Genomic DNA, 22,818 nt, shown 5'->3' on the forward strand with positions numbered 1-22,818 from the left:
ACTTGGGCCCGGGTGTGGCTCTAGTTCAGTGGTTCTCAACCTGTGGGTTGCGATCCCTTTGGGGATCGAACGGCCCTTTCACAGGGGTCGCCTAAGACCATCGGAAAACACATTTATAATTACATATTGTTTTTGTGATTAATCACTATGCTTTAATTATGTTCAATTTGTAACAATGAAAATACATCCTGCATATCAGATATTTACATTACGATTCATAACAGTAGCAAAATTACAGTTATGAAGTAGCAACGAAAATAATTTTATGGTTGGGGGTCACCACAGCATGAGGAACTGTATTAAAGGGTCGCGGCATGAGGAAGGTTGAGAACCACTGCGCTAGTTCCTTTAGCACCTGTGCCCCAGGCTGCTCCCTACGGGAAAGAGCAGTCCCAGGCACGAGTTGTGGCTCCAGACTGCAGACTCAGGAGGGGCTGCGGTGTGCCATCACGCAGGAACCTGCAGGAACCTGCTGCGAGGGGCACCGACCTCTGTGTCCTCCCCAGGCCCAGGGCACCAACAGTCTGTCCCGTGTCCCCCTGGGGTGGGAGCTTCTGGGTTGGAGGCTGCTCCCCCGGGCCGTTGGTTCTCAAACCCAGGCACACCAGGATCACCTGGGCGCCCTGACAAGCCTCCACACCTGGGATCCCTGGGTCTCTGGGTGGGGCCAGGGTAGGAGCCAGGAGCCGTGTGGGCACCTAGAGGCCAGGCCCTGCCAGGGTTTCTAGGCACCAAGAAGGCCCAGGCGCTTTAGCTTGGACAGGACCAATAACCATGACCAGCATTTATTGAGGCTCCTCCCGTGCCCAGCAGCCCTTACAAACACCCTGACAGGGAGTGCTGTCGGCCCTCACGTGGGGAGAGAGGAAGTGGCAGGGTTGGAACTCGACCCCAGACAGGGAGCACCTGTCATCTCGGAAGGGAAAGGGCTTCCCCAGGGAGCTCTCCCCCCTCGGACAAAGGCAGAGGATAGGGTCCTCAGACACCTGTCTCCTGGGATACAGCAGGCAGCTCTGACCTGGCAGCCACTGCTGTTTTAGAGACAAAGGAACCTCCTGGCCTCTCTCTTCCTGCAGACAGAAGCTTCTGGGGGTCTGGTCACTGCCTGGCCTGAGGCTGCTTTGGGTGAGGTTTTTTAAAGAAATCCCGGGGTGGGGTGGGGAGAAGGGAACAGAAGAAAACAAACAAAAGAAATCCTGGCGCTGCCCTGGGCCTGTCCGTCCTGAGGTGGCTGCCGCCAGGAGGCTCCGTAGCAGGGATGTCTGAGGTGGGGGTGGGGGTGGAGAGCCAGGTGCACTGCTCATGGCCTAGAGCAGGGGGACCCGGGAGGACTCCCACAGGCGCTGGGCCAGCTCGCCCGCCTGCTGCACCAGCACATCGACGGGGATGACTGACAGGTGGAGGGCCAGCAGCTCATGACACCTGACGACCTCGGCCGGGTGGTCCTTGCTGTAGTAGCGCAGGAGCTTCCTACGGGGGGGCAGGGGGGACAGGACTCAGAAGCAGCCCCGGCACGCCCCCCCGGAGCCAGGGGCTCTTTGGCGCCTTGCAGACAGTCCCCTCACCAGTTCCAGCACCAGGCCTGCGAGGCCTTCCCTTGCTGACCTCACCGTGCGAGGCTCAGCCCCAGCCCGCCTGGGTCCATCCCTCCAGTTCCCAGTCCTGTGTGGGGCCTGCTGACGGAGCATCCTAGCTAAGAGCCACAGAGCCAGCAGGGAAGTCCTGGGACCCACGGGCAGATGTTTGCAAATGCTGCCAAGAGGGTGCCAACAGCAGGATGGGCAGAAACCCACATGCCTCCCACTCACTTTCTCACTGGATGCTGGCCCCGGCTGTGAGGGCCTGTAACGAGGGTTCAGAGGTCCTTGGGGGGCATCCTGACATAGAAGCTGCTCCCCTATGTGGGAACTGTTACTTATCACCCAACATCTGTGCACCCACGGCCCCAACAGGGTACACAGATCTGTCACCTGTAGTAGTCTCCTCCCAGCATGCCCACGGGCGCCGCGTCATCAGACAGGACAGGCACCTCGATTAGCTGGAGTTTGTGCCCCTGGGAAGGAGGAAGAAGGTCTTGCTTGGAGAGGTGGTGGGTGTGGTGGGAAGAACATGTTGGTCAGACACCCCGGGTTCAGGGCCTGGCTCAGCCCTGCCTGGGGTGTGCTCTGTGCTGGGAAAACCGGGGACCTCTTTCTACTGTTTTCTCATCTGTGAAGTGGGGATAATAAAAATCCCAACGAACAGCAGAGATGACGGGTGTAAAGTTCCGAGCACCATGCCTGGCACGTGGGAGCTCCCCGGGAGGGCCACGGGGAGGGTGACCGGGGAGGTGCCGTGAAGAGCAAAGTATTACCAAGGGGCCCGTCTCTCGTTGAAAGCACCGGGCATTCCCAGGGTCGCACCTGGAGGGGAAGGGAACCAAGGTCCTCTGGGCACCCACTGTGTGCCAGGCCCAGTCACGGCGCCTGCCCAGCACCCAGGAGGTACGCTCGGCCAGACTTCACACTGGGCCTCCCCACCCGCAGCTTTACCTCAGCCCACTGCCCCGGGGGCCAACCAAGCACACAAAGCTGTGCTTTGCTCCAGAAGCTAAGGGCAAGGCCATATACACATTGGGAAGTTCTGAGACACAGAGCAAAGATGGGTGCCTACAGGTCCAAAGAGCTGAGCCTGGGTTCTGGCTTCATCACCTATGACCTCAGTGACCCACCGTGGTGTTTGATCTCCATTGTGTAGAATGGGCCAATGATACCGGCCTCAACCGTCGCACAGGGCTGTGCGGCTGGGAGAACAGTGGTGAGAGACTCCAATAACTTCACTGAGGAAAGGGACGGGCCATCACCTCAGAGTCACCTCTCGCCAAGAGCAGAGAGAGTAGGGCATGGGGACAGGGAGACAGGAGAACGGGGACCAAGGGCATGTGGGGGTAGCAGAAATGACCTTTAGAAAGCTGGAATAATGATTAACAGTGACAAATGAGGAGAAAACAAAGTGAAACAGAAAATGAAAGAGTGGGGGAGGGAGGGAGAGCAAAGAGGGAGAAGGAGAAAGAGAAGGGGAGGGAGAGACATGGGGACAGCAGACAGTAATTTTCCAGCCATGTCCATACACTGCAGTAACAGTGAGGTCTAGAGAACCAGCCAAGAGGAAAGAGATCCAAGCTATACTGTCAGCTATACTTGGGCAGGCTGGCTAATTGCTTTGAGCCTCAGTTTATCCACCTGTACAATGGGAACAACAGTGTGCCATGCTTTTTAAGAACAGTGGGTGATGCTGGGGCATCACTGAGGAAGCACATGATCTGAGCAGCCTTTCTCACACAGGGCAGGCATCCCTCTGTTCTCACGTTACCTGAAGTTACTAAATGCTGCCTTGAACCACAGCTGGGTGGAGGGACCTCTGAGTTCCGGGTCCCAACCAGCTTTGCTTATCTGTCAGCTCCACCAGGGACACGAAGAGATGGAGAGAGAGCCTGCACACCGTCCACGAGAAAGGAATGAGTGCCAGGCAAGGAAAGCTGCACCCACCATCTCGTTCTGGAACCACAGGAAGTAGGAGCAGAAGAAGTCCCCCTCCCGGAACAGCAGCGTGGTGTAGCCCTTCTGCAGGTATCTGCGAGCCCGCCGGATCAGAGACCAGACCTGGGGAGAGGAGGAGAGCGCTCGCACCACCCCGACAGCGGACAGCTCGGCTGGCCCTCTCCCCAAGGCAGGGGCAGAGCTCGGCTCTGGCCTCCAAGGGCAGAAAAGTACCCAGAGGAGCTGCTCGAAGGCCTCTCCTGCTCTTCTCTCCCTAGCGCCCAGGCACAACCCTGGCTCAGAGCAGGAGCTCAGCAATAAATCCATGTTGGATGGACTACCCCTCCAGTTCCCGTGACGATAAAATAGATGTAAAAGCACTTTATATAATGTCACCATACACTCCAGCTATAAATGAGTAAACTCATCATTCAGGCCACAAACTAGCCAAAGTCAATGTTAACACAGGAGGAGATAAAGGGTGGCCACCTGGAACCGCTCCTGCTGTCTAGGGCCGGCCCCTCCGGGCACCCTCCCGGGCGGGGAGCCTCTGACGTAGGTTCTAGGCCGGGAAGGTGTTAGTAAGGTGTTTGAGCACCGAGGGCACCCTGACCCAGCACCTCTGCTCCAAAGGGGAGGTCCTAAGGAGGCTCACCAAGGGGTCTGACGGAAACGTGCTCGCGGACTACGCAGCTTAGGCCTACCACGTACTCTGGCCTCATTCAAGGACTTCCTGAGGCTGCTATGAGCTGAGGGGAGCAGCAGGGACAGCTTGGGGCTGGGAAAAGGCCGGATGAGCCCTCTCACTGAAAAGCTGAGCGGAAGGCACACCGGGTTCACTCCGAACCTGACCACAATGCAATGTCTAATTAAATCTGTAAACAAATGCATGGATTTGCTGTGTTTTCAGGAAAGCAACTTGACAACATGTATCAATAACCTTAAAAACATTCCTCCCACTTGACTTAGTCATTCCATTTCTGGGAATCCACGGTGCGAAAGTAATCAGAGGTGAGGACAAAGACGAATGCACACAGGTGTGTGCTGCGGAATTATTTATAGCAGCGAAAGCCTGGAAACAATCTCCATGTTCGACATCGGGGAAATGGCTAAGTAAATTATGTTACATTCCCATGATGGACTCTTGTGGAGCTGTTAAAAATCATGTTTATAAAGAATTAATGACATGAGGAAATGCACGGACATAAAAGTGAAAATGTGGTAAACACAATTGCATAGACAGAAAGCGCTCAACTACATCAACCTGCACAGGAAAACAAGGAAATTAATGTACCACGGGAGCCCAACTCTCTGGAAAGAGGGACGGAGATGGAGAAGATGATGATGGTGGTGATGATGGTACCAGTAAATACGCAATAAATTCTCTCTGTTGTGCTGCGTACGGTGCTAAGTACTGTGTGTGCATTTGTAATATTTGTCAACAGTGTCACTATCCTTTTACAAACGAGGAAACCGAACTTAGGCTAAGTAACACCCAGCCACATAGTGGGAACTGGTTTTCAGCAAAGGCCTCTGACGCCCATCTGCTCTGGGCCACACTTTATTTGGGTGCAAAAAGTGCGTGTGTCTCTGTGTGTATGTAGTGTAGAAGGTGGCAGAGGTCCTCCCTTCTCCTGACTCAAAATACGAGTTTGCCATGAAGAAGAGTCAGTTAAAGAGAATGAATCCCCAGAGAATGTTTCCTTTGCAGAAACCATCTAGTTTTAAGTTCTGACAGTCAAATTGGCTAAGCTGTGTTTCTTCTTTGTTTTGTTTAACTCAACAAGTTCTTAATGGATACCTTTTACGCCAGGCGCTGTGGCCGGCCTGGCCACGACTTCCCCTGACCTCCCTGCCCAGTCTCTGCTAATCCAGGACATTAGCCAACACCCAGGAGGGTGCCCCCAGCATTGATCAAGGCTGATCAGGGCCCTGGGGTGACAGAGACAAGCTGCTATGAGGTGCCTGCGGGGCTAGGCATAGGTGCTGAAGAGGAAGAGTAGGGGTTAAGGTGGGGCGAACTCCAGAGCCTCGGGAGCCCTGGGAGCAGGGGGCCCATCCCTCCCAGGCAGGGCCAAGGCCAGCACGTCCTGTCTGATGGGCAGTGAAGAGTGCCCGGCTGGGCAGCAGTTACCTTGGTTCTGACAAAGGCAGCCAGGGGCCCCTTGCCCAGCTCCGACGAGGTCCTGTCACTGTAGCTGAGAGAGGGGGCCACCATCTGGCCAGTCGTGCGGTCCACGTAGATGAAGTGCACCAGGCCCGGGAAGTCCTCCAGGTAGGTTCAGGTCAGAGTCAAGGTGCTGTAAGCCAGGACCAGGGAGGCGCTTCTCTGTCCCTGACCCAGTTCCGTGAGGCTAAGCAGTGGAGTCAGAGGCCAGGCCTGCCCCTCCCACAGTTAACATTTCAGCCAACCCCTAGAACGCCCTTTCCTAGACTCTCTTTACCTCCGAACCCAAACCCCAAAAAGTTCTAAGATGCAAGTACAATGGATCCCCGACGTTGGCACATTGAACACGGGGAGCTCTGGATGCAACGGGAACATGGTATGTTCATGTTTTATGGTCTTCACGAGGGATGCATTTAAAGTATACGCACGATGCGGCTGGCAGAGAGGAGAGCCGCATGGGTGATGGGTGAGCCTAGCTGACCGCCACCCCACACACCTCACCGTGGCTGTTCATCTCTCACCTCAAGAGGCTGGAAGGCTGGGAACAGACCCCACGGAAGGGCAGTGGCTGGTGCTCTGCCATCCCTCTCACCTGCACACGGGAGAGACGCTGCAGGGGCTGGAGACCAGACCCTTTGGAGATTTCATACAGGCAACGCTGCTTTATAGGAAGTTCCAGGGAAGGCCAATGTTCAGTAAAACCAGTGGTCCATAGTAAGAGGGTCTAATACATCTTGGACATGGTTTCTCAAACAGGGATAAACATTCTGTGCAGGCCTTCTAGGAGCCTTCCTGTCTGCTGTGAACTGTGACCTCCAAGGAGGAGGACATGGCTCTCACACTGCCCCGCCCCCAGGACCTCCGTCCCTCGAGGAATGCCCGTCACCACTTTGCTGGCGGCACCACCGACATAAGTGAACTCTGAGGCTCTTAAGAAGTAACTTTGGGACACCAGGGGCTGCTGAAATTTCAGCCTTAGAGCGTTCCTGCGGACAGGCACCTGGCACTATTGCCTGTGACTCAGAGAAAAGAACTGAGGTGATGGAAGATATATTCTCCATCCCACAGCCGCAGTCCTTCCGAGTGGGCAGGCGGAGGGACAGGCGGACAGGAGCGCCCCCCCCGGGAGGCGCGGGGCTCAGACATGAGGATATGACACCATGGTGACGTTCCTCCTGCTCTTCACCAACAGGAAGTCCTTCCAGTCCATCAGCTTTTCTCTGTGGGAAAGCAGAGAGCAGGGGGCATGGGGAGGTGTGCACCCACCCACCCCGCCCACCCAGGGCCACCCCCACACTCACTGCATGAGCATCTGGACCTGGTCCTGCAGGTGCTGGGCTAGCTGTGGGCCTCCGTGGCTCGGAGCTGTGCTCAGGAAGCTCAGACGGTAGATGGCACAAAGCTGCCGCTTCATCTTCCCGCACAGCTGGAGCAGCCTGGGCCAGGAGATGAGAGTGTCAAGGCGGGCAGGGCCCTGGGAAAAGGCACTGTCCCCTGTGGGGCCACCTGACCCTGCGCTGGCAGACGCAGCAGGGACAGCACCGCATCCCGCATCCCGCACGGCCACCAGGCACTGATGACAGGCGCGGCTGGCGAAGCGCGCCTCACCCTCGTGACCCAGGAGACAGCTTCCTTCCCAGTTCCTCCCAACATGGTGCTCCATGCGCTTAGATGCCGTTCATGGGATCGCGTCCAACTTCATGGCTTATTTCCCAATAAACGGGGGAGGGACGTGTTCGAGGCTGCACTGACGTGGAGCTGAAGCTGGGCTGGAACCTGGCTGTGTGTCCCTGGTGTGGGGTCCTCACGGGCCTGCCGATCTCCGCTCAGACTCTAGCCGACCTGCTTCCAAACCTCCCTCTAGCGTCTGCAGCTGGACCCCCTCTCCCAGGACCCCCGTCTCCTCAAAGGCACCTTCCTGAACATTCTCTCCCTTCTGGCCTGGAGGCAACTTGCCCCTCTGTCCAAACTTGCTCCCCGCCACCCAGACCCCACAACTCACTCCTGCGATGAGGCGGGGTCACTTCTGGAGAAGGCCTTGGTCTTGAACTCCTGCCAGGTGCTCTGCAGGAGGGCAGGGGCAGGGGACCGGTCAGCTTCCTGGTGGTGTTCCACAGCGAGGCCCAGGCTCCGAGGGCAGCCTCTGAAGGCTTACTTAGGCCCCGCACACACGTGCCCTCACACAGCCAATGTGGGGTCCCGGCAGAATCCCCGCTCTCGGCACCCGCTGTGCACCATGTTCTACTCTTGGCAGGTGTTCATTTCAAAAGCACTTTCCACGTGCTGGGCCCACTGCCTGGCTGGCAAAGACAGGCAAACGAATGCTGCCAGTGACAGGTGAGTGACTCGAGGGGGCACTGACGCTGAGAGGAGCCTGGGCATCACCCTACAGAGGACCTGCACCCTGAGGCGGTGCCGCCGCGATGCCGGGGTCACTGGGAGACGCTGAGCAGCTGCCGGCTGCTCTGACGGAGACTGTGGGTCTGAGGCTGGGCCTCCTCCAATCCTTCTGCTCATTTCAGGTCAATTGTGCGCAGCCACAGTGATGCTCAGTTCCTCACACCGACCCAGCCTCCACCCCACTTCCTGCTGGGCTCCCCTCCCCTATGCCTCCGTCACTGGTCACTGTCCCTGTCTCCAAGCCGCCGTGGGCGGGGTGGAGTGGCCCTGTGAGACCTGCCACCCTGTGAGGGTGTTGGGGGCAGACGGATGGCCTTTCCTGAGTCCTGGAAGCAGGCTCTGGCTTCCTGAGTAACCTTGGCCACGTCGAGATCTAAGTCCCACAGTTCCCTCCTCTAAAAAAGTGGGAATTATAATTCGTGTTCTGCCAAACTTACATAAACGTGTTCTGAAAATGTCAAGTGCCGTGAGTTTTCGCTACAAGTTCCTAACGGGGACACAAGGATCGCAGACCCACGGTGGGGCAGAGGCGGACGGAAAAGGCCTGCCCTCTCCCGGAGGCAGGCGGATGAGGTCCTGGCCTCACCTGAAGCTCCTGTCTCCCGCGATTCTTGACAAACTTGTCCATCCTCTGGCGCAGGTCCCCGACGAGCGGGTGGGACCGCAGGGAGCTCCGGGCCTCCTGGCCCTCCTTCAGCTTCTTCTCCAGCAGGGAGAACCCGTCCAGCAGCTGGTACAGGGCCAGGGCCAGCGGCGCGCTGGGGCTCTACGGGAAGAGGCAGCAGGCAGGGGACGGGCAGCCGCGGGGCCGGTGTCCGGGCCCAGGGAGGGGGCCGGTGGGGGAGCCCTACCTTGGTGAGGAGCACCATGTTGATGCCCGGCCACAGGGGCAGGCAGTACACGGTGTGGGGTGCCATGGGGCAGTAGATGTCTTTCACACTGGCATCCAGGAAAATCCGTCTGGGGCAGGAAGGCGCTGGGGAGCCGGGCATCAGCGTTTGGAGCGTGTCTTCTCCTATCTGTGGAGGAAGAGGGGCTGTGGGGGGAGGGGCGGGGGGCCGGCTGGCCTCCTCCCGGCCTTGGATCCACCCATGCGCCGTCCTCGCTGAGAACCACGAGGAGCCAATGTTTCAGCTCCAAGACGTCCCAGCTCTCCCGTCCCTGCATGTGCCCTAACAGCCCGCAGCCCCGGTTCCAATGTCTGTCTCTCTCTCAGCTCCTCTGGGCCTTTCCACCCAGAGACAGGGCTGGGTGCCAAGCAGGGGTGGTGGGTAGAGAAGAGACGGAAAAGGCAGGAAAAACAGACAAGGGCGGAACGAGGGCAAGAGGCTCCCTCCCCATGTCTTCACAGAGAGGAAGGCATTGAAAGTTAAGTCAGTCTGTCATTTCAACTACCCTCAGAGTGCCCACCGGGGGAAACCGAGGCACTGATGACTACATGAGCAAGACTCCCGCCTGACAGAGGCTCTAAGAAAGCTTTAGTGGTAAAAGCAGAGAAGTGAGGAACTCGTTAGAGATGCCACCAAAACCTTCTGTGAGGACGGCACTGCAGTCGTATGGTAACAGCAAACGCTGGGCACCGTGTGCTGCTGTTCCGGGGGTTGCGAAGTAAGGAACAGCACACGCGATGGACTGCAGTGCGGACCACGCTGCTGAGGAGGGCCCAGCAAAGGAGAAAATGCTTACGGCAAAAGTGGGATGAAATACATTAGGAAAAGAAAAAATACACGTCGTGTGTGTGTGTGTGTGTGTGTGTGTGTGCGTGTGTACTGAGAGAGTGTAGTCCTTTACCATACTTTTGTATTTCCCAACTTTTCTACAATGAATATATTTACATTTTCATCTTTAAAAAAACGTTAAAAAGTTGGACTTTCACTCTCCAGTGAGGAGTGGGGATTTCTCAGGAGTTGAGGTCCACCCCCCCCCCCCCCCCCCGGCTGAGCTGTCCCGGCAGCACTGACAGCCCAGAGGGGGCAGGCCTTACTCAGAGGGGAAACCCCAGAGTCCCCAGCATTCACTGCAGCATCTAGATCAGCTGGTACCCTGGGCCATCCCCTCCCCCGAAAACTCACCTGGACCAGGGAGTCATCGGTGGGTGGGGTTCCCCCATCCATCCAGACAGTGCTACCTGCAGGCCACAGGCAATAAAATAACATAAATAATTGGAAACTATAAATAATGGCGCAATAGCACATCAGGAGGGGTGGGTGGAGGAGTGCCCCCGCCCCAGCTACCCACAGCACCTGGCGGGGCAAGCACTTAGTGTGGGCCGGAGGGGCACGGCCCTTCCCGTCCTATCCCAAGCCGGCAAGTGCAGGCGAGCTCTGCAGTCCCAGGGCCGGGCCGGGAAGAGAAGCTCCCCAGAGCCAGGCGCTGGGGGCCAGTGCCTGAAGATGCACCGGGCAACAGGGATGCTCCTCAGCCCCTCCGTCCCCCTGGCTTCTGCCCTCTGCCCCTTCAGTCCCCTGCCTGGCTGTAACAGTGCCTCGCCACTAGGAGGCAGCACATGGTCTACATGTCCCCATTTGTTTAGTCAGTCAGCAAACTTACTGAGCACCTACTGCGTGCTGGGAATTGAGCTACATTTCCCTTCCCAGTACAGCTCACAAAAACCTACGGAACCCACCACATACTGGAGATGTTATGTGTTTGTAATAATGGTGTCCTCTCAGAGTTTATTGCAAACGACTATCATTTATAACCATGTTTCTCTGGGGGAAGTCTGTTCCTGTGTCTCACACACCTGACTGACAAATGGGTGAGTGCAACTCGAGCCATCTGTAAGCTGAGTTCTGTGCCCTGTGGCATGGCATTATTTACAGCTCTGAGGCATAAAAACTAGCGGCTGAGAGAAAGGGGCGAGGAGGAGGACCGTGATGAGTGAGGGAAGGGAAGCCAGTGATCACCCCAAGTGGTGCTTCCCAGTGTGTTCTGGGCTCACGGAGAGGCTCAGAGGACAGCTACGGACCCTGGTCTCAGGAATGTGCCAGCACAAGTGACCGGGGACACGCCCTCGGGGGCCCCAGGCTCCTTGCTGCCCATCCAAGGACCTGAAGTTAAGAACGTCTAGCCCAGCGGGTTTTAGCTGTGGCTGCACATGAGACCTTTTAAAAATCCTGACGCCGAGGCCACGCAGTAGTTTAATTAATAAACTAAATCTTTATTTTATTTCTGTTGTTTACCCACATACTTTAGAAACAGATCAGATATAGTCTATAGAGACTGAGTATCTTTATTTTAAATCACTGTGCTTGAAATGAAATGATTACTACTTAATTTTAATTACCCGATTACTTATTAATTACAAAAAAGAAAGAGAAAGCAGAGAATACACAGACGAGAGATGAATTTTTAAATGGAATCAACGTGTCATAAACAGTTTAGTGATCACTTGAGTGGCCCTCACAGCCCCTGAATTCAAGCTGGAGCCAGGAGGGCTGACAGAGGGGTTGCTGCAGACGGTGTCCCACACTCTAGAAATCCCGGCGTCTGTGCCTGGGCCCTTACAAGGCAGGGGGTCCACTGAACCCCAAGACAGACTCCCCAGGGCTGCCACCTGGCATATTTCTCCTTCCACCCCTTCCCAGCCCTCCCCTCCCAGGTCTCACCTGAACCTGAACTCTGCTCCCCTGGGGAAGGGGCAGGGGTGAAGTACTCCTCAGGGAGGGAGAAGCTGTCTGTCTCCTGGGGGGAGAGGGGGCAGCTTGGGCCGAGGGCTCAACCCGGCCCCCTCTCCCCTCCCCGCAGGCACACGGCACATACCGTCCCTGTGGAACTCCGGGCGGGGCCGGAGGAACGAGGGCGCCAGGCCTGCTGCACGGGGATGTTCTGGCTGCTCTGCAGCCTCCGTGGGGAAGGCTGTGACAGGCACAGGAGACGCGGTTAGAGCATGTCTGACGGGCTCCTCCCCACGGTCCCCACTCCCAGCACTTCACAGCCCAGCCACGGAGCAGAGGCACAGGTGCGACTGGCTCCACCGTTGAGGCCCTGGCGTGGCCTCACCTTCCACGGATGTTTCAGTCCTAGGTGGTCTAGTCTTTCTCCAGAACCACTGACATTCCCTCACACTGACATCCAAACCACCGACGAGCAGGAGGATGGTGACGGTGGGGAGCACACTTACTGAGAATTCCCCCGCCCCAGGCATTGCTGGGCTCTAGGAACCTGCCTCCTTTATTCCTCCAAACAACCCTGAGAGGTAGATGTCATCGTTGTCCCTTTGCACAGATAGGGCCACTGAGGCTCAGAAGGGGTTAGTATCAGCCCCGCTCACATAGCTACATGGTGAAGCAGGGACTGTCTGACTCCAGAAATCTGCACTTTTAACCACATGCATTCTAGAACTCTCCTTCTATCTGAAAGCAGCAGGAAAGGCAGGCCCAGCCACAAGCCCAGAGCTGTGACTCAGGAGCCCCGGCCGCCCCAGCAGCTGCCGGCACCCCGCGGACGGGCTTTCCACGCGTCCCCGATGGCCTCCCGCTGCCCAGGGGCTGCCTGAGACCTGAGTGTCGTCACCGTCGTCCTCCTCCACGGTGCTCTCGCTGGGGTAGAGGTCATGGACCAGCAGGATGAGGGCCAGCAGGTCGGCTGGGCGCAGGGCGCTGGCACTGTGGCTGCAGAGAGAATGGGTGGCTGGTCGGCACGTGCCCAGTGCCCTGGGGGGCAGTGGACGAGGACAGCTTGGGTTGTGGAGACCCGGGCATGGTCCCGACCCCCCAGGAGTTTATGACTGCTCCAGCTGAGCCTCCCTTTTTAAAGAAAGGCAGGGTGTAGATAAAATTAGCTCATCAGTTTTTAAACTAAAACTTGGTTGTGTTAAAAATAATTATCAATGGGGAACCATCGGGGACCAGGAAGTCCTAAATTCTGACTCTGAGACAGTATTCCCGGGAGAAGTACTTCAGAGAGAGACTGAGCTGAAAGGGGCTGAGGGATCTAAGATCCGAGAAGCTTCATGGGAGAGACGGTTCTGGAAGGTTTTCTTGGCCGGGGAGGCGGGGGTTGTCAGGCGGGGTGAGCGTGGGGCCAGGGCCTCCGCTCACCTGGAGTAGAAAGCCAGCAGCTTGGAGTGCACGAGCAGGAAGGCGTGCAGGGCCTCCTCGCCGGCCCGCGCGGGGCTGGAGTTCACGGCCTGGACGACGTGCCGCTCCAGCGCCTCGATGCACAGCTCACAGAGCTGAGGGTGAATGAGCCGCTCCACGGCCTGGCCACGCGTGGGAGGAGAGGAAGCCGCGTCACCCGCCACCCTCTCCTGCTCCGGCCCTGGCTGGGGGTGCACTCCCTCAGTTCACACTGAGCACAGACCTGGGAACAGGGAGCTCAGCCCAGCACGGATCCTGCCTCACTAGAAGCTCCTGTGTTTGGGGGTCTGCCTGCGCCCTCACCCGTGAGAGGGATCAAAACCCGGACCTACGGCTGCACGGCCCCTCTGACCTGACCCGTCCTGGGCCCGAGGACCCGCACCCACGTCACCTCCACAGCGAAGCTCTGCTCCCGCTCGCGCAGGCGGCCGTGGGTCCGCAGCAGGCTCTGGAAGTGCTCCCACACCTGGACACGCTGCTCCGTGTCGGGGGGCCGCAGCCTGGGGGAGAGCACGAGGGCATGAGGAAGCTGGCTGTCCCCCGCTTCAACCCCGGGGCGCAGCCGTAGGTCCCGGGCAGAACCGGCAGAGCTCCAGTGACCTGACCAAGTAACAGGCAGAGCCTGCGAAGCACAGAGGGCCGTGTTGGGGCCATGCCCTCGGCGTGGAGAGGAGTGGCGGGGCAGGAACCGGGGGCCAGAGCCTGAGAAAATTGCTGCCCTTCTCGGCTCTCACACGCAGATGTGACACGACCCCAGCTAGAGGCCCAGGAACGCTCAGGAAGGAGCCAGGGCCCCGGTGTGCACACACGGCCTGGCCTCAGAGGGTGCTGAGCAAATGCCTGGATGGACCAGTCACGAGGACTCACTCCTTCCGGATGAGCTGGCCGTCCACGGTGACCAGCCCGAAGTGCACCTCGAACAGGAACTTGAGCACACGCAGCTTCTGCCGCAGGTCCCCCTCGGCCTCCGTGCCGTCGCCGTTGATGGCGATGAACAGGCATTCTCCGAACTGTGGGCACAGCGGGCTCATGTCAGCCAGCCCCGGGGGGCTCCCTCACCTGCCCTGATCCCTGGGGACAGTGAGGGGACGATCGGGTCCCAGGGAATTTTGGTAAGACTGCCCATGGAGTCCAGGGAGGAGGAACACAGGCCCCAGGACCACACACTCACCAGGTGAAGGACGTAGAGGTAGCTGCCATTTTCTGTGGAGAAGCAGGTGTACGTGTCTGAGAGCTTCTCCAGCATTGTCATGGAGGAGATGATGACTGGGGCCAGGAGGGTGCTGAGCTGGTCCTCCAGGGCAGGAAGCTGCCAAAGGGGGAGAAACCTGCTTGAGTGGGCCGGCCACTGGGGACAAAGAAATGGACAGAGCCGGCCTGGCCACCAGGGTGTCCACAGCTCTAGATCTGCCTGGAGGGTATCACTGTTCTGACGCCGAGGGAGCGGAAAGACATTGCCTCAAACCTGGGGCGTCGTTAGGAAGGCTGGGAAGGGCTGGCCACCTCACTGTGCTGTTCAGGCCCCGAAGGTGGAAGGGAACGTGAAGGGAGGAGGCCATGCTTCCACAGTGCAATGCTTGGGCATGTGATGGAGAGCTGGCCAACTCGAAGAGCATTCGCTGCCTGGCGCACAGCCCGCGCCCTCTGCAGCAGAAGGCCTGCTGTGGGGCGACGCAGCCTAAGGAAAGGGGTCAGAGAGTGGGCACAGACCCAGGTGCGAAGATGTTCACTACAGCATCGTTTATAGTAGCAAGCAGCTGGGGGAAAGGTAAGCGACTAGTACCAGAGGGGCATTAAATAAGTACCAGCTCATCTACATGATGGAAGAACAGACAGCCACTTAAAGCAGTGGAGTGTTTCAATGATGTGGAACATTCCTCCATATTGCAGTCAATGTTATGTTTAAAAAAAAAAGGTGTGGCCCGACGGGCGTGGCTCAGGGGTTGAGCATCCACCCATAAAACAGGAGGTCAGGGTTCGATTCCCTGTCAGGGCACATGCCAGGGTTGTGGACTCGATCCCTAGTAGGGGACGTGCAGGAGGCAGCGATAATTCCCTCTCATAATTGATGTTTCTCTCTCTCCCTTCCTCACTTTGAAATCAATAAAAACACATTTTTAAAAAATGGTGTGAATGTTTTGTATTTTAAACTATATAAAAAGCATTAAAAACATTAAGAAAGTCAACATTGTTAAATTTATTACTTCTGAATAAAGGGACCTGTGAGTGACTCTTCCTCCTACTTTTTCTATAGTTCTGTACCTCCTCCATTTCCATAACAAGCACACTTTTACTTTTATAAGCTCTTCCCCCACCCATCCTCTCTGCCCTCCCAACTAAGGAACAAAACAAACGAAAAAAGATGGACAAATTACTCGAGAATCTGCGAATAAAATGGGATAAGGCCAGTGGAATGGCCTCAGCTGAAACTCACAACACTGGAATGCAAGAAGGGAGGGAAATGCTGGCCTGGCCCAGCTGATTCCGGGAGATATGGAGAGAGCAGAGTCCCGACCTGGAGCTGGTGAGATCTCCAAGGAGCCGAGGAAGCCCTTGCCTTGAGAAGCCAGGGGCCGTGCAGAGTTAACATATGAACTGGACACAGCGTGCCATGCGGCTCATTTTCTCCCAACGTCTCAACATCAGGAGCCAAGGTCTGCCCAGCGGCTGCAGAACCTGCCAGTGAAGCTTACACAGCGGCTGCTTCTCATCATTCAGGCCCCAGCTCAGACAGCCTCTCGCCTGACCACCCTCAGGCCACCCTGCCCCAGTCACTCCCCATCTCACACCCGGTTTAAGTGCTTCTGACCATTCATCACTCGCTGAGCTCACGGTGCTTACTTGGTTCACTGTATGTCATCCCTTTTTAGCCCCTAATTACATGAGAGCAAAGTCACATTCACTGCTTTACCCCCCGAGAACGGCACACAGTAGGTTCTCAATTAACATTTGTCTGGACATCCCTCCAGGTAGGCAAATGTTGAATTATTCACGTACCATAATTTTCTAGAACTGTCATAAATGAATTGTATCAATAGAAAAGTCACTTAAAAATCTAGAGTGTGTACGGCAACTCATGTTAAAAGTAGTAGTTTTTTTTGCAGGTGTAGCAAGAATTTTTTCTGGGGGCGGGGAGATAAAAATACTTGGTGTAGGCAGAGTGTGAGGGGACATTGTCATCCTAGTTGGTAGAATTATAAAGTGGTAAAATATCTATGGCTTTTGAATCAATGTTTCTGTACTTAGGAATCTATCCCAAGGAAATTGTAAGATGTGGGGTAAAATTCAAGCACAAGTGCTCCCTACAGTAATAGTTATAGAAAACTAGAAGTGATAAGCAAGCCCAGTATTGAGGAAATAGTTAAATAAATGCACGCATTTATCCATACACAGGAATATGTTTCCATGAACATTTATGCTTTTGAGAATATTTAACAAAATGGAATAAGCTTTAGATATGATGGTAAGTGAAAAAAACAGAAAACAAAACTGTAAACGTGGCATGATCCCAACTACGGTATATATAAAATCTACTGAGTGTTGTCCTATGCACCAAGAAGTTGCTGGTTCAGTTCCCAGTCAGGGCACATGCCCGGGTTGCGGGCTCAATCCCCAATATCAATCATTGATATTTCTATATCTCTCTCCCTCTCCCTGCCTTTCTGAGGTCAATAAAAATGTATTAAAATAAATAAAATGTAGAGTGAAAATAATTAAGTGAAAATAATCTGAGTTTTAATAATAAAGTGTAAAATGGGATGTTCACATGCAAAAAATAAATTTACTTTAATCTATGCCTGACACCATATTAAAAAATTCAAAATGGATCATTAGACCCAATATAAAACCTAAAACTATAAAATTTCTGGAAGAAAATACCGGGAGAACTCTTTGTGATCTTGGGTTGGGTAAAGATTACTTAGATATGGCATCAAAAGCATGATTCATAAAAGCAAAAAGAAAAAAAAAAAGGACAAATTGAAATTATCAAAATTAAAAACTTCTGCCCTTTGAAAGACACTATTAGATGGATGCAAAGATAAGACACAAATTGGAAGAAAATAACTACAAAACATCTATCTCCTTGGATTTACATCCAAAATACATAAGAAATAATCAACCCAATAAACTGGCAATAGATTTGTACAGTTCAGTAAAGAAGATATAAGAATGGCAAATAAGCACGTGAAAAGAGATACTCAAATTCATTAGTCATTAAGGTAATGAAAATTAACACACAATGAGATTCTGTCATGAACAAATTATATTAATAGAAAAGTCACTTTCTATTACTGATCAGAATGGCCAAATAAGTTTACAAAGAGTGACCACAGCGGTGTCAGCAGGCTACTGAGGACACGGAAGTCTCACATCCTACTAGTGGACTATTAGATGGTACCACCTCTTTAGGAAAGCTGGGCAGTCTCTTAAAAAGTTTAACATACACTGACATGATCCAGCCAGCTACCCTAGGGATTTCCACGACAAGCCAGTGAGAGCTGCTTTACGTGTAAGTCAGAACTGGAAACATCCCGCATGTTGCTCCCACCAGCAGGTAAGTGGCTGAACCAGTGATGGCGAACCCATGACACGTGTGTCAGAGGTGACACGCGAACTCATTTTTGGGCTGATTTTTCTTTGTTAAATGGCATTTAAATATATAAAATAAATATCAAAAATATAAGTCTTTGTTTTACTATGGTTGCAAATATCAAAAAATTTCTATATGTGACACAGCACCAGAGTTAAGTTAGGGTTTTTCAAAATGCTGACACGACGAGCTCAAAAGGTTCGCCATCACTGGTGAACCAACTGTGGCGCATGGTGAAGACGGACCACAGCTCAGCTGTGGACGGGGATGAACTGCTGAGACACACAGTGCAAGAGGGACGGGTCTCAGTCAGGCTGCCTGAAGGAAGCCAGACCAAACCAAGACCAAACCCAGCCGGTACCCACTGTAAGATTTCAGCATAAAGGCCTATAAATACAAACTCATCCAGCATGACAGACAGCAGATCTGTGGTTGGCCAAATTGGGGGAGGTGGAGGAAGCTCACAAATTTGGGGGATGGTGGCCATGTCCATTTTATTGATTGTGATGGAACTGCAGATATGTATAAAGTATATCAGACTGTACACTTTGAGTATGTTCAGGTTATAGTATGTCAATTATACCTTAACATAGCTGTTATAAAAAGTAATGTCTTAAGATTATGCTAAACTTTTTAAGTAAAGGAACTGGTGAGATCAAGTTTCTCTGCTGTGCGATTAAAATTCCACCTCCCCCTGGCCTCACTTAGCCATCAGCCCTGGGGGAAGTAAGGGGGGGAGGTGCCAAGGATGCTGGGCCGCACGCTGTCTCTGACCCCGCCCTGGAGGGCCGGCAGGTTCTCCTGCCTCCTGTCCTCCTGGTAGTTCTGTGTTGTCCCCTCCCGTCCATCCCACACTCACCTCTTCTCCCTCATACTCCGACTGCCCAAACTTCAGCCGCAGACTCTCTTCAAACTCCTCATCTGTCCAGTAAAAGAGGACCTCTGCTCCCTCTGTGGCCACCAAGACGCACTTCATCTGCCAGGGAGAAGCAAGGTCAAGGTTGCCTCCCAGGCCCACATCCTTAAGCTTGGCCTGAGTGATGAAGAGGATCCTAACCCCAGCAAACATCTACTGAGCCCTTCCTGGGCACCAGGCACCACGGCCGGGCCTCCTGGTGTTACTTCTCCACACCCTCTCAACCACCTGGTGAAACAGGAACCTTCAGTTCCTTCCGTTCCATAGAGCACCATGTGGCACAGCTGCAAGTGGCAGAGAAGGGATTCTGTCTGAGGCCATGGCTGGGCCCTTCCCTGTGTCTTCTGACCCCTGGGCCTCCTGGGACCAATCGTGAGGAAGGACCCAGCTCTTGATCTGGACACGAGTCCCCTGCACGGGGAGGCAGGCAGTCCCCGGGTCAGGGCAGACAGAGCCTGTGCTGGAACGGAGGGCGGCTACGGAACCTCCGTCGGGGCAGTCCAGAGGTGTGTTTGTCCTCAAATCAAAAAACAGCCACAAAAGGCGAGCTTCGAAGCCCACCAGGAGTGGACTCAGCACAATTTCATTCGCATGTCCTTGCTCTGGGTGGACACAGGCTGCCGGACCTTGTCCACGTTCATTCTCACACCTGCTTAGCTGCCGAGTCCGCAGCCACATCCTCCAGTACCTCTGGCCCTTTCGAACCTCCTTCCCCACCGCCCACACATGTACCCTCTGTGCCACACATTTTAAGGCTTAATTATAGAAAATGTGTTTTCGTATCCACCAACTGGTCGATTCTTAATTCAGAGCTCCCTGCACTGTCTTGGCCCCCCGGGTGCAGCAGGACGTCGAGCCTCTCAACCCTGGAGAAGTGTGCCCAAGCCTGGTGAGGCCAGAGCTCGCAGGCGGTGCGTGCAGCTCAGAACCCCCGAGAGGAACTTCACACCTTCTCGTGTGCCTCACTGTGCTACGTGGACATGATGACGCTGCCCCTGTGCTAAGACGTGACACGGATTAGGAAGGAAGCTCTGAGTCTTCTGTGATGGAGGTCCAGCTTCCTCAACAGGAGCCTAGCAGTTAGAGGTCTCAGACGCCTATCTCTTGAGGATCCCCTATCTGAGCAGCTTAGTGGTACTTACTGAATTCCCTCCAAACCTCCAGTTGGTTTATCAACTCTAACGCAGAGCACCTGGCCTCAGGGTGTTTCCAGCCTATCCCCGCGGAACTGCTAAGCACCAGGCAGGGACTGCGAGAAGACGGAGTGTGAAGAGGTTGCTGTGGACGAGGGCAGCTGGACCTGGAAGAGGCGCCGGGACTCCCAGGCCAGCCTGATGTGGGGTGGGGCATGGCGCGCTATGGACTGATGGCTGTGGTCCACAGCAGAGAGCCCCTTTAGCCTGGTAAGGCTGTGGGAAAGGCGTGCTGGCCACAGATGGGTGAGGCCAGGTTATGGAGGCAGGCCGCCTGGTGTGGGGTCTGGAGGGCCCACTCCTTGGTGGAGGCCGGGAGAAGCGTAGCCTAGAGCCTGATGACTGCCGGGGGCTGGGGAGAGGGCCCTGCAGAGCCTGGGAGAGCGCAGTCACTGCCTGCCTCGCTCTGTCCACCTTCCGCAGCCCCAGAGTGGGTGCTGCCCGCCTCCGGCTGCCCCAGGTATGGCGGAATCATCTCCCTTGGTAAGGAGCACAGCGGGGCTTCCCGACAGCCAGCGGTTCAGAAAGGGCTGCAGGGCACAGACTCCGTGACCGGCTCATGGAGAGCAGCATAGCATTCCGGGTCCTGCAAATGCTTAAAACAGAGAGGTCAGGAGGACAAGCAGTTCTGACTGTGCCAGCTCCCGGGAGTGGACAAGGTGGCGAAGGACCGACTGCGTGGTCACAGCTCTTGCTCTGGCTCGGAGGCAGTCTGCTCAGCACGTTTTCCCCACAGCCAGGTGTCTGAGTGCCCTGTACCCCTCCACCCCTCCCCGTGAACAACTGAAACAGGACATAGCAGGTGCCCCACAAACGTGAATTCCCACCTACTGTTTCCCTCCAAGCACTCTCACTTCCCTGTGGGCCATGCAGAGCCACGGCGTGGTCAGCAAACCCACTCTAGTCCCAGGAAAAAGGAACCTGACCCCTGGTTCTAGTCTTGGCTTTGCCAAGGCCCTGAAACCTCCCTGAGCCTCAGACTCGGCTGGGAAAGGGAGGAGAAATCCCCGCTGCACTTGCCTACAAGGTTATAGCGAGAGTCGGGGGTCACCTGGCAGGAGGGCCCTGACACAGAGGTGTGTGTGGGGGGAGGGGGAGGGGGGTCTTTATTCTTATTTCCCAGGTGCCCTTCATCAAACAACGGGGTGAGCTAAACTGGCTGTAGGTCCTTCACATCCTGATGATAAAAGGCGGGAGTAATCCAAAGCTTCAGCTCAATTAGGATGAGGCAGGGAAGGGCTTTTAGGGCTCAGCATTTTTTCGCAACAGAACTGAGCGTCGCTACAGGACCGGGTGCCTGGGCTTAAGGCCACATTCCCAGGAAAATGGGAGTGTTTCCTAGTGAACGTTCGGTTGTACTTTGGTTATTCCAAACGGCTAGTGGAGGCCCTGTTCTCTCTCCCCTGCGCTCAGGAGGGAACGCGGGACTCATGGAGCTCGGCCGGCGCCCCTAGCCCCGTGCCCCGTGCCCCGTGCCCCTGGGCACCGTCCGCCTGTGGCAGGTCGGGCTGCGCCCGGCCCTGCCCCGCGGGGCGCAATGGGCACCTCGCCGCCGCCGCGGGCTCCCGACCCCGCAGCCTTCCGTCGGCCCCGCACTCTCCAGTGTGGACAGCAGTTTCACCCCCAAGTCCCCTCGCACCTCGCAGCTACCCGGGGGAGAAGGCCGGGCTGGTGGCACCCGCCCCACTTCGGAGCTGCAGGAACTTGGGCTCCGAGAAGCGAAGCGACTGGCTCTCCGCCACGCGGGCGGTGGGTGAGCTGGGGTGGGGCCCGCGCGGTCCCGAGGCAGGTCCGCCGTCCACGGAGGGGGCAGCCGAGGGCCGCGCCGGGTCAGTCGGGGGCCCCACCTGCGCGAGCGCCGCCGCTCAGCCGGTCCGCCCCGGCGCGCTTCCGGGTGGGACCACGTGATCTCCCACGTGACCGCCTGCCCGCGGCTCCGGGCGGCGCAGTGGGATCGGGTGGGATGTTCCGCCCTGGAGCGCGGGCTCCCGACCCGGGTCCCCTTCCTGTTGTCCTTGAGGGGGGCGCCCCGGCCCAAAGCATTGGGGGCGCCGCCCACAGCGCTCAGGGCCGCGTCCCGCACTGTGCCCGCCCGTCCCTGGCCTCAGTCCCAGCGGTGCCCATGGAGGCACCGGGAACAGCCCCATTTCGCTTCATTTCGCAGAAGAGGAAACCGGGGCCTAACGATAACCGCTTGCCGCGGGGCCCGGTTGGGTGAGCAGCCAGGCCCCTGGCTCCGGGCTGGCCCTTGCCCACGGACGGGCTTTGCTTCTGGGCGGCGCTTCAGCCCCGGCAGGAGCCGCGGGTTTCCCTGGCCTCCTGGGGAGCGGACAGCCTGCGGGAGGGCCCAGCTGCCCCCACGGGCACCCCGGAATTTCTTCGTCCATTGCGGGGAGGGGCCTTCCCATTAGGGGCTTTGTCTTGAACCCGAGTTCTCAAGATTTTCTGAAATTGTGTGTGTGCTTGTAGAGGCTGAAGGCGGGGAGGGCGGAGGAAGGTTATGGAAGGGACCACATCCCCACCCCAGCCACCCTCAGTGTCCTGGAGTCTCTCTCCTGGGAGCTTTGAGCGCAGCCCACGCGGGGGTGACTGTGCGGGTCTGTGTAGGACACAGCAGGTAGAGCACCCCTCTCCCCGTCCCGCCAAAGGCAGGGGCCAAGAATTAATGCTCCACCACCTTCGGACAAAGCAAGCATCACTCCTCCCCTTCCTCCATGCACTGCCCCTCCCTGGCAGCCCACCTTAGGGCCGAACTCCCCCTCCGTAGCACAGAGCCCGCCGCGGGCACTGGCTCCCGTCCATAGCTGAGGCCTCCGGCTGTGCACTCTTGATCCTGTTATTCCACTCACCATGTTTCTCTTTGGTGTCAAACTCTTCATAAGCATGAATGTCCGTGATTGAATAAATTTCATCAAGGGGATTTGCTGCTATTTATTCTCCGCGCCCCCCCCC

At 56.0% G+C, this 22,818-nt stretch overlaps 1 protein-coding gene across 1 annotated transcript; it reads right to left on the minus strand.

Annotated features, from left to right (window-relative positions):
• Positions 1–133: 133 nt before the first annotated feature.
• On the minus strand, positions 134–21,762 carry HPS1 (HPS1 biogenesis of lysosomal organelles complex 3 subunit 1). The gene is made up of 19 exons (XM_081104506.1): positions 21,506–21,762; positions 18,617–18,733; positions 14,338–14,475; positions 14,034–14,176; positions 13,558–13,666; positions 13,128–13,288; positions 12,587–12,698; positions 11,848–11,943; positions 11,694–11,769; positions 10,158–10,213; positions 8,937–9,104; positions 8,672–8,851; positions 7,688–7,749; positions 6,987–7,121; positions 6,840–6,905; positions 5,653–5,797; positions 3,528–3,641; positions 1,971–2,053; positions 134–1,470 (listed from the first exon to the last, which is right to left on the minus strand). The coding sequence occupies exons 2-19, from the start codon at positions 18,731–18,733 to the stop codon at positions 1,308–1,310; spliced, it is 2,124 nt and encodes a 707-aa protein (XP_080960632.1). The 5' UTR covers positions 21,506–21,762; the 3' UTR covers positions 134–1,307.
• Positions 21,763–22,818: the final 1,056 nt, after the last annotated feature.

This window comes from Myotis nattereri (assembly GCF_964212035.1).
Source record: "Myotis nattereri genome assembly, chromosome: 13".
NCBI lineage: Eukaryota > Metazoa > Chordata > Mammalia > Chiroptera > Vespertilionidae > Myotis > Myotis nattereri.

What these genes read in the sequence shown, in the direction of transcription:
- HPS1 (XM_081104506.1), bottom strand. Translation starts at nt 18,733, where the DNA reads ATGAAGTGCGTCTTGGTGGCCACAGAGGGAGCAGAGGTCCTCTTTTAC. An exon ending in GACCCCGCCTCATCGCAGGA is followed by an intron (nt 7,122 to 7,687) that starts GTGAGTTGTGGG and finishes CTCCTGGCCCAG; the next exon opens with GCTGCTCCAGCTGTGCGGGA. An exon ending in AGGAACGTCACCATGGTGTC is followed by an intron (nt 5,798 to 6,839) that starts ATATCCTCATGT and finishes TCTGACCTGAAC; the next exon opens with CTACCTGGAGGACTTCCCGG.